Below are 10,000 nucleotides of genomic sequence, written 5' to 3' on the forward strand. Positions count from 1 at the left end.
CTTAAGCTAGTTGACTTGAGGTGCTTTATTATTTTTTTATATTGAAAGAAAGCACACATGAGTTGAGTACAAGACCTGGTTGCTCAACTGAGTTTCATAGCCTGTTTAGTTTCATCTATTCTTAATGCTGTTGCAGTTACTGCTGCATTAAGAGTAGGACATTTTAGAGTAAGCAAATTACAAATCTCTGAAAAGAACTCTCCGAGACTGAGAGTGCGAGCTGATGTCCAAGTGGCATTAAGCTAATATTCACTTGATTTGAGAAGAAATTTGGCACCAGGTGCATATTTTATGCAAAGCGACATGAAAGGCAAAGAAGGAAAATATTTCCTCTAATTACTATATTACCTATTGGGTTAATTTGAAATTTTGTATATCTAGTATTGTGTCATTTGGAGAATGTGGGCTTTTAAAGAGCCTTACTTTATTAACCCAATGTTCTTCATTGATATTGTTTATTGAATACTTGCACATGCTTTGCTAGAGTGCATGATTGTGAAATTGTGTGTCGTCAATGAAAAATAAGAAAAAATGTGAAGTGGTTCTGAGTTATATGAAGTGGTTCCGAGCTATAGAATGATAGGAATTTGAAAATTTTACATGTGAAATGTATTGGCTTTGTGTATCTTGAAATGTACTCTCTGCCACTTCCCCTAGCCTTTTTATGTGAATTTTTCATTTTATTTAATTTTTTTTACTATAGCTCATAGAACTTGGCTATAACATAGCTCCTGTAATGCATGACTGGTTCACTCTGTTTATTACATGGAAATCATTTGCTTATTTTGCATCTTTGACCTCGTAACAGATGCTTAAATATTATGACAGAATCTCCAAGGGCTATAAATTGATAAGGTATTGCCTTTGTTTTACTTTAGCACCACCTGTAGCCAGAACTAATGTTTCTTTTTGATAATCTTGTCTTAGACAACACCAATGATTGAATCTAACCAGTTTTCTTTAACTTGCACTTTTTTTTCTGTTTTTTTTATTCCATATCAGTAAGATCTTACTGTGTGCAAAGAATTAAAGCATTGTGTTTGTAACATTGTGCAGTGTTAGATAATCATATTTGCTCACAACAATCTTGAAACATTTTGCCTTGCACCTGCTTCTGCACTAGTCTGAACAAAGGGCGCTTGATTTAACTATACTTTTTGATGTGGTTTTAATAATTGAAATATATCTATATAAAGCTTATTAATCTTGAATTCAGCTTTGCATAGTATGTAATAATGTTGGTTGGATTTTATGTTTATTGACTCGGTGATTATTAAAATCTTGCAAGCCTTTTGAATGAAATTAGTTCATAACCATTTAATTGACGACAGAAATTATCTTGATTATACTTAATTGAATTCAAATTTACCACATATTGTTCAAATTGGCTTATGTGAAAGCAAGAATTTTTGAAGATAATAGATTGGGTGAGATTATTTAAGAAACAATAAAAAGCAAATGTACTTCAGTTTGACTTTTGATTGATTTTACAATGAATGTTAGAATAGTGCATGTGATGTAACCAGAACAGGTAAGTTAAGAAATATATATTTTTGATGAATCATATGAACATAGATTAAAGATTAGAGAAGAAAACAGAAATAATACAAATTACTTGAGGCATTTCTTGTATGAAAAGGTTATTAAACCATCCCTTGCTTTTAGGACATCTTGACATCAACGCCCATGCCTGTGTCACGGGCAAACCCATCAACCAAGGAGGCATCCACGGCCGTACTTCTGCCACTGGGCGAGGCGTGTTCCACGGGCTGGAAAACTTCATCAACGAGGCTTCGTACATGTCCATGATTGGCATCACTCCTGGATGGGGTGGAAAGACTTTCATTGTGCAGGTCGGTTCCATTTTGTCAAGCAAGCTAAAAAAAAAAGGATAAGAAAAGTCTAGATCCAATATTCTAAGATGCTTTATCTCCTTTTCAAATGATTGTGAATTGGGTGTGACCATTTTAGTTACCTTGGTTTTTGCTTCTGATTGTTCTTGTCAGGTGAAGCTCTGGAAGCATGACAAGTCGGCCCTTATCACTTGTTTTCATTAGGTTTTCTATTTGAAAAATAAGACTGGACCATATATGAGAATTCTCTCTTTGTTGCTTATTACAATGGTGGAGTATAATGTAATCTCAACTCCAGGGCTTTGGTAACGTCGGTCTTCATAGTATGAGGTACCTTCACCGTGCTGGAGCCACTTGCATTGGTATCAAGGAAGTCGATGGTTCAATCTACAATCCCAACGGTATTGATCCTAAGGTAAGAGTGTGCTTGGTTCAGTATTATATTAATGGTATTATTTATTTTATTCATTTTTGTTTTGGGTTTTAACCCATTGTTCGCAGTATTAAAAAAAGGTGTGTGCAGTAGGATGGCTGTTTTACATGTCTGGCATGATGCCATCCGCGTCTATGACCGACTCTGCCTTTGCACCAAATCATGCCATCCGCTGCTAATGGGTTAATTGATTATAAGGCAAATTCAGAGAGGAGATAAAAGTGAATTGTCCAACTATTAAAGTTGTTTGTTTGTCCTTGTCTGTGGACATTTTATGATGTTAGGCATGATAAAGGTAATGGATACCAATATAGTAATGCAAATAGTCTACAGTAGAAATCATATTACTCAAATTGATGTTATTTGGCCTTTTTTTTCTACTTTTTCAAAATTCACGATATAGATGAATTATAGTTTAGTGAATGATCATTGCGTATATCATAAACACTGAATTGCTGTAACTGTAATATTGAATGTGATTACTCATTTACTCATTTATCAGGAACTGGAGAACTGGAAGATTGAGAATGGTACAATCATGGGATTCCCCGGTGCTGAGACTTTCGAAGGAGAGAACCTTCTTTACGAGAAGTGCGACATCCTCATCCCCGCCGCCATTGAGAAAGTCATTCACAAGGGTAACGCACACAAGATCCAGGCAAAGGTAATGCGAGCTTGTGTTTTACATCTTCACGTATTATTCCCGGTCGTCTTGACTGTCGTTTATACTTTGGACGAAGCTTTTTAGTTATTCGTATTTATATTTGATATGATTTCAAGTATTGGATTTAGAGACTGTCATTCCAAGGCGAAAATGTATCTAATACGGTGACACATCTGCAGATCATTGCTGAGGCTGCCAACGGACCTACAACGCCTGCCGCTGACGCAATCCTCCAGGACATGAATGTTTTGGTCATCCCCGATCTCTACATTAACGCTGGTGGTGTAACTGTGTCTTACTTTGAATGGCTGAAGAATCTCAACCATGTGTCATATGGTCGTCTTACCTTCAAATATGAGAGAGAATCCAACTACCATCTATTAGGTAATGTTTTTGTGTATTGTGTTTTATTTTAGTGATTCGTAAGTTAGTAATTCGAGAGATCTTTTGCTTTTAAGAATTGAGATATGATCTATATTCAGTTTTTTTTTTTTTTTTTTTTTATTGTAAATCAAACTGATATGTACAATGTATAATAATTTCCATCTTTTTCTATAACAGTGTTAATATAAGTGTTTGAATTTTTAATCTTAAGGAAAACTCATTTCACAGTACTTAGGCAAATTAAGTTGTTGTTTTTTATATCTGATTTACTAATATTGATCAGGCTACTACTCCTCTTTGTCATTTTTATACTTTCAAAAGGAATCCAAGTTTCTGTTCAATAGAATTTCATATTCAGTCTAAATTTTACAAGTACACATCCTCTACTTCGTATAGGTAAATTTAAAAGTAAAGTAGATGAATAATAAGTAGAAGAAGAAGAAAATAAAAGGTGCATTAGAGGCAGTTTTTGATTTTCACTTCTGTACTTTCAAACGAAAATCTTAAAATGGATTTGACAGGATTATTTGTCTTTGAATTATTGGTTAAATTGGAAGAATAATCACTGTAAAAGTGCTTCAGAATTAAGGGTATATTTCTCACTCTTTTGGGCTGTATTAAGCAATCTTCAGAACATTATAACCCAAGTTGTTTATTTTGCAGACTCTGTGTCCCATTCTCTGTCCAAACACTTTCAGCAGGAACTTTCAGTAACTCCTAGTGAAAAGTTTGCCAGTCGCATTGCTGTGAGTCCAAGTTCACCTGCCTGACCATTTTGTAAATTTGTTCAGTGTTAGATTTGTTTTGCATTTGGATTGCTAGACCCAAGTCACCCACTTTTATCTTATATTTCAGCTTTTCCTGCACAACAGGTACTAAGAGGGCTGTCTGTACATACCTCACTTCTAGCTACTTTGAGTTCATGCCAATGTTTACTACAAGGGATGACTTGAAAAATCCCTTGGGGGGGGGGGGGGGATGTGAGGAAAATTCCTTCTCTCTTGGTGACAGCAGGAGAAAGGCCAAAACGTGAGAAATCCCGGCATTCCAGTAACCACCTTTGCATCTTCCCAACACCTTACTTCCTGACACCCAACCAACCACCTTTACCAAATTTTCTATTACGAGCAAGAATGTCCCTCCTACAGAATCTGTTCAGGAGTCTCTTGAGCGGCGTTTTGGTCGCGTGGGTGGCAAGATCCCCATCGTGCCGTCAGAGGCTTTCCAGGATCGCATTTCTGTACGTAACGATACGGCAAAAGTCACTACTAAACCTAAACTTAAGATTTGAAATCACACTTACTAACTAACTGAAGGTACCTCTGCTAACTAGGGCTCTTGTGCTGAAAACGAATGAAATCGAGAAAGTTATTACACTGATGAATGTATGTATGTATTGGTGTGTGTTAGTGTGTGTGTGTGGTTGTTTTGTATTACTAAGCTTTTAAGGTTATGATGGGGGAAAACAAGTTTCTTCATCGTAAATTCACGTCGTGTTGTTTTTTTCTTGCTGTGATTTAAAGACAGTAATGATTGTGTGTTTTGTGGGGGGAGAAAGGTACATAAGCATTCATATTCGTGATATTTACTAAAAAGTTAGTTTTCTCAACGTTAGAGTTGGGAATGATGAGGAATTGAACATCAAGACATTTACTGCATGGCAGATATAAGTCATTTATTACACTTAAGGAGTGTACGCTATTAGAATTCTTCAAAATCTGAAACCCCTATTATGTATTGTTGTTTTTTTAATGAATATTAAATGTTGAATCTACTAATATAATATTATAAGGCAAGTATATTGATATTGATGATACTGTAACAGAATGATAAAAAATAAAATTAATAAAGCGATATAAGGAAAACACAGCTAACATTCATCATAGCATTTCAAAGAATTGAAAGTGTAAGGCTGAACTTAACACCCTATTTATTCATAGCACTCATATTTAACTCTTGTGGTGAAAAGTCCTTAGTTGAGGCATTTAGATGTTAAGATGTTAGACATATGAATCGTCTAAAGAAAGATTGAACAGACAGCCCCCAAATTCTCCTTTTTATTCTTATTGTGACTCTTCCCCCTCTTTCGCCATTATGTTTTGTGGCTAGCGTTGATGTTATTTTTATTGTTGTGATTATTTAATTTTCCCTTTACATAGTTACCTTACTTTGAAATGCACACATTCATTTGAATTTGCTATTAAGTGCATTAGAATGTTACCCTGTAGTCTTGTAATGATCAGAAATATGTCTTTCAAATTTTTTTAGTTAGATGTCCAAGTAGTAATAAATTCTATATTAGATGTATGACGTGCATATTTCAGTAAGGATTCTCGGTCTTTATCTTGTTCCATTATGCCCGTAATATTAATTCTTCAGATAAAGGGACTGTTTACCTTCTATCCTTAGATACTTTTTTTTTCTCTCTCCACATTTTGCTAAGCATCACTGCATGTGTGTTGTTAAACTTTTGCCTGTTTGACTATTTTAATATGATTTGTATTATTTTCTTGGTAGGTAATTCTCCATATATATGATAAAGGACATATATATATCTAGATTTAATATACTTTATATTTATAACATCTATTTACTTAGTGAGTACCATGGTCAAGTGATTATATCCATCTGTTATAATACAACTGATTCAATTACTATTTTATCTGTGCCGCAGGGTGCTTCTGAGAAAGATATTGTCCACTCTGGTTTGGACTACTCCATGGAACGCTCTGCCAGAGTAAGTTTTCAGCAAAGTTATCTTATGCATTTTGTGTTAAGATTTTCTTGTGGGCTATTGAAAAATGTTTGTTTTCTTGTATTATGTATTATATTATTATGTATTATTGTCATATAGATGTATTTTTTAAAATTATTTTAAAGTGAGTAGCATGTTTATTAACTAGTATATGACCTTATCTGCCATTCATATATATCTCCATTTTTCAAACCATCTTCATAGGCCATCATGAGAACTGCAATCAAGTATAACTTGGGTATTGATCTCCGCACTGCTGCTTACGTCAATTCCATTGAGAAGATCTTCAACACTTACAAGGAAGCTGGTCTTACATTCACTTAAAATCCTTGAGGACAAATTCATGGGCTGCTTCCATCACAGATTATAGAAAAAGAAAGGGAAAACAGAAGAGCACATTTGCTGTGAGGAAGAAAGTATGGATGGTACAAGAATTTCACACGTCTGTATTATATCAAGTGAAATTGCATTTAAAGTATGGTGACAAGAATGTCTGATACAATTTTTGGTGTGCAAGCAGAAAAGATTTCTCTGTCGGCTCTTGTTGTTAAGGGAAATGTTTTGCAGCTAATTTTTGTTTTGTTTTGTTTTTTTTGTTTTTTCATGCTTAACAGACATTTCAGATGAAGAGTTGAATGTTCTTTTTAGGTATTTGAATCATACATCAGAAAGGTATTTTTGATTCAGGGAACTTAAAAGGAGATTTATTGAAAAGGGAATGGCATTTTTTAACCCAACTTGTAAATTAAAAATAAATGTTTATAGGGTACCACATTGTTTCTTCATCACATCATCTATATACATAAATATTGCAGTGAAGAGAATATAATACTTTTGATGATAATGGCAACACAGGGATCTTCTTGTCCATACACATTAGGAAAATTGTTAGTATGTATAGTAATTCATTTAAATGTTAATGGATATTATTCTCCATGTTCTGCAAGGCAGGTGACCTTGTGATGGTTTATTTTATTACCAAAAATACCCACTGTTGGGCAAAATACTTGCATGTTTTATTCACCTTAGTTTACTTAAAACAAATTAAGTAATTAAGATCACAGTTGAGAAACGGAATGACATACACTTTGTGCCAGTCAAGGGCCTCATGTCTCTTGAGATATACAATGAACATCAAGTTTGAATCTTGATATTTATTTTGTAGCTGTACAATGTAATCATGTGCCAGCTTTCTAGAACCAGTACGCTTGAAACCAGAGAAAATGCAAAGAAAAAGAACATTGACATTTCATAAGAAACTGATTAGTAAAGGATACATCATAGAGCAAATATTTTCAGAAATTCCAGTGTTTCGTCTTCAACAACAAAAAAATGTTATACCCGATGAGTAGCATTATTTCCTGGGTATACTCGAGTAAACACTCTTTTTCACCACTGGGCCTCAATTTAAACTCTATTAATTGAGAAAGGAAAGCAGTTATACTAACGGTGTAATAGAGACATGAATTGAACATAAAGATCCTATCATAAGTGTTTTCGGAGTTACTTTGAACAAGGAACTTCATTAGAGGATTGACTCCTAGTGCCAAGGTTTGCAATGTGAAGTTCTTGTTACCTTCTGTCCATTTCTTGAACGATGACAGACCTCAATAGCAAAATAAGTAATATTCGCAAAATTCGATAAGTTTAAGTGTACATAAATGGTGTAAGACTAAATTGTCGCGAAGATAATTTTACATAGATGACCGAAAATGATGAATCACCCCTCCCCCCCCTCCCTATATGGGATATCGCTATTTTACGCTCTACGATTTTCGGTCGGCTTTGTCGTAACACTTCTTGCATCAAGTTTGTCACTGTAGATTTAAAAGTTTGCTAAACCAACTGCAAAAAAAGAGTCAATGAGCCTGAATAGTTTGTTAGGTGATCCATTCTACTGATTACCTATTGAATTAGGTGTATTTTAGTGACGATTATTCATTTTGCAAAAGAAAAGCTTGGTCTGTCTCTCCAAAATATGGTAGAATTCAATTAAAGTTACCGACTATAATTTGTTTTTATTATACTGGCACCAAAATGGCTGAGATGTGTGCACATAATTTCCCGTAAATTTTCGTGTATATGAATATCTTTACCGTTTTTCCTTTCTAAAGCCATGAAAACCTCAATTTCCTACTTACTACATATGTCCCGTCATAGCAACTTCATGATGCCACAGTTTTTTCCAAAATGCTTGGAAAATGTCTCTGAAAGGCCAAATTACACCCCTGCCTCAACAACTAATGAAACCATAAACTCACGTAGTTTTTTGTGTGTGGTACCCTTTTCTTGATCAACCCCCACTAACCCCACATGATCTTACGCATACAGCAGAGTGTCCCTCGCCTGTTCTATGAATTACTGCCACTCGAAACAAGATAGACAGGTTAATACCCTTATGACAAACATGAGATTCAACAGAAAAAAATGTGTTTGATGTGATGCATCGGTAGATTTTATTTCACTTTCGAATCTTGCAACAAACCTAGGTACCGCCCATGGCTCCCACTTTGGTAACCACCACACCACCCAAGCTTATATATTCGATGCTAATTGCATATTCAGTCCCCTCCTCTTATGAAACCTTCTTAATCCGCCACTGCATGCTATGGAAACCTTTTAGATTCGCCAGTGGATACTTTAAACAACAAACTATCAAAGAATATCAGGCAGTTCTATAAGCAAGAAAGGAAATGACAAGAGCTAAATTGTAATGTGATATGAAATCAAGATCTTCTGTCCCGATAAAGGATCTGAATTAAATGGAAGTCGTTAAACTAAACTAGTTAAACGTCATTACGAGTTATCAAGGTAACTTCATTACAAAATTAACATTTACGCAAAAATACGAACCATATCCTTTTTTTTATAGAAATGGTAACTAACACTGTTATCAAGTGTAAAATGAGTACCTGATAATTTTCTCCTTACAGTAATAAACGTACTTTCATTCTGCTGTTTATATACCCTGTTATTGGATATAAATGAATTAAGGCGGTTCTATAGATTCTGTCGAATTGAAATGAAGTCATTCACTGCACATGCACACATGGTAGAGGGACGACCATGGACACATCACGATGATTTAGTAATAAGACTTACAAAGAAAAGAAAAAAAACACTTTTCCTATAGTAGTTACTTCCTTCTCGCAACAGAGGACAGTTGTGCTTTGTTATATGTTTGATAAAGAAGCATTTGCTTGTGCAGCACCGTCTCACGAAAGGCTTCCTGGTATCAACGACCTGCAAAACTGCACAGGTGCTGCGTCGGCAGAGGACATGCAATTGTTGGTGGTCGTACTCGCCGTCCTGACACCCGAGACCATTTTCACAATCTTGATCAAACTTTCATGCCTTTATATCATAATTCATAATCTACATCAATTAAATGTAACTATCGGATCATAATAATTCATAAAAACGGAAGACTTCTCTTGTATGGGTGTACTTGGTACATGTTGATTTTAGAGTACACATGATTTTCAGCGAATGGAAGAAAGCATGTTTAATTTCAGTCTATACTTTCGAATTAGTTGTTCATGCCCCCCCCCCCCCCGCCACCGCCGCAAAAAAAAGAAAAAAAATATATATATGTATAATATAGACATTTCAACTATCATAATGAAAAAATCACAATACCAATGGCTCAACTTATGAAGAGAAATAATCTAATTATGACACACAAAGATAGGAAGATGAAAACCATAAGAAGAACCTCAACTTACTGACAAGTTCCCTAACCCCGCATTGTCACCGAGCATGTGTACAAAATTTATGCACATACATCCCTTCCACAATGCACATTCAGCTAAATGTGCCTAGTTCAACAAGGACCTTAGCATTACGAGAGATCGACGTGAGAACTTGCTGCGTGGTCGCTCTCACAAGAGAACAGCAACCCGCAGTTTGTT

General features: G+C 35.0%; 1 protein-coding gene across 5 annotated transcripts in view; it reads left to right on the forward strand.

Moving 5' to 3' along the window:
- Gdh (glutamate dehydrogenase, mitochondrial) overlaps nt 1-7,095 on the forward strand; it is a 10,587-nt gene extending 3,492 nt beyond the window's left edge. For 3 of the 5 annotated variants that reach the window (XM_086550547.1, XM_086550569.1, XM_086550558.1), the window contains exons 3-9: nt 1,666-1,853; nt 2,152-2,268; nt 2,789-2,950; nt 3,130-3,334; nt 4,483-4,574; nt 6,009-6,071; nt 6,294-7,095. In XM_086550547.1, coding sequence (XP_086406673.1) covers nt 1,666-1,853; nt 2,152-2,268; nt 2,789-2,950; nt 3,130-3,334; nt 4,483-4,574; nt 6,009-6,071; nt 6,294-6,413 — 947 coding nt within the window. In that variant the 3' untranslated portion in view covers nt 6,414-7,095. Of the gene's footprint in view, nt 1-1,665; nt 1,854-2,151; nt 2,269-2,788; nt 2,951-3,129; nt 3,335-3,997; nt 4,081-4,482; nt 4,575-6,008; nt 6,072-6,293 lie in introns of all 5 variants that reach the window. The other 2 variants (XM_086550550.1, XM_086550572.1) reach the window with 1 other exon arrangement.
- The last annotated feature ends 2,905 nt before the right edge of the window (nt 7,096-10,000 follow it).

The sequence above is a fragment of the Penaeus japonicus genome, unplaced genomic scaffold (assembly GCF_977035675.1).
Source record: "Penaeus japonicus unplaced genomic scaffold, GWHDUDI00000001_assembly GWHDUDI00000002, whole genome shotgun sequence".
NCBI classification, from domain to species: Eukaryota; Metazoa; Arthropoda; class Malacostraca; order Decapoda; family Penaeidae; genus Penaeus; species Penaeus japonicus.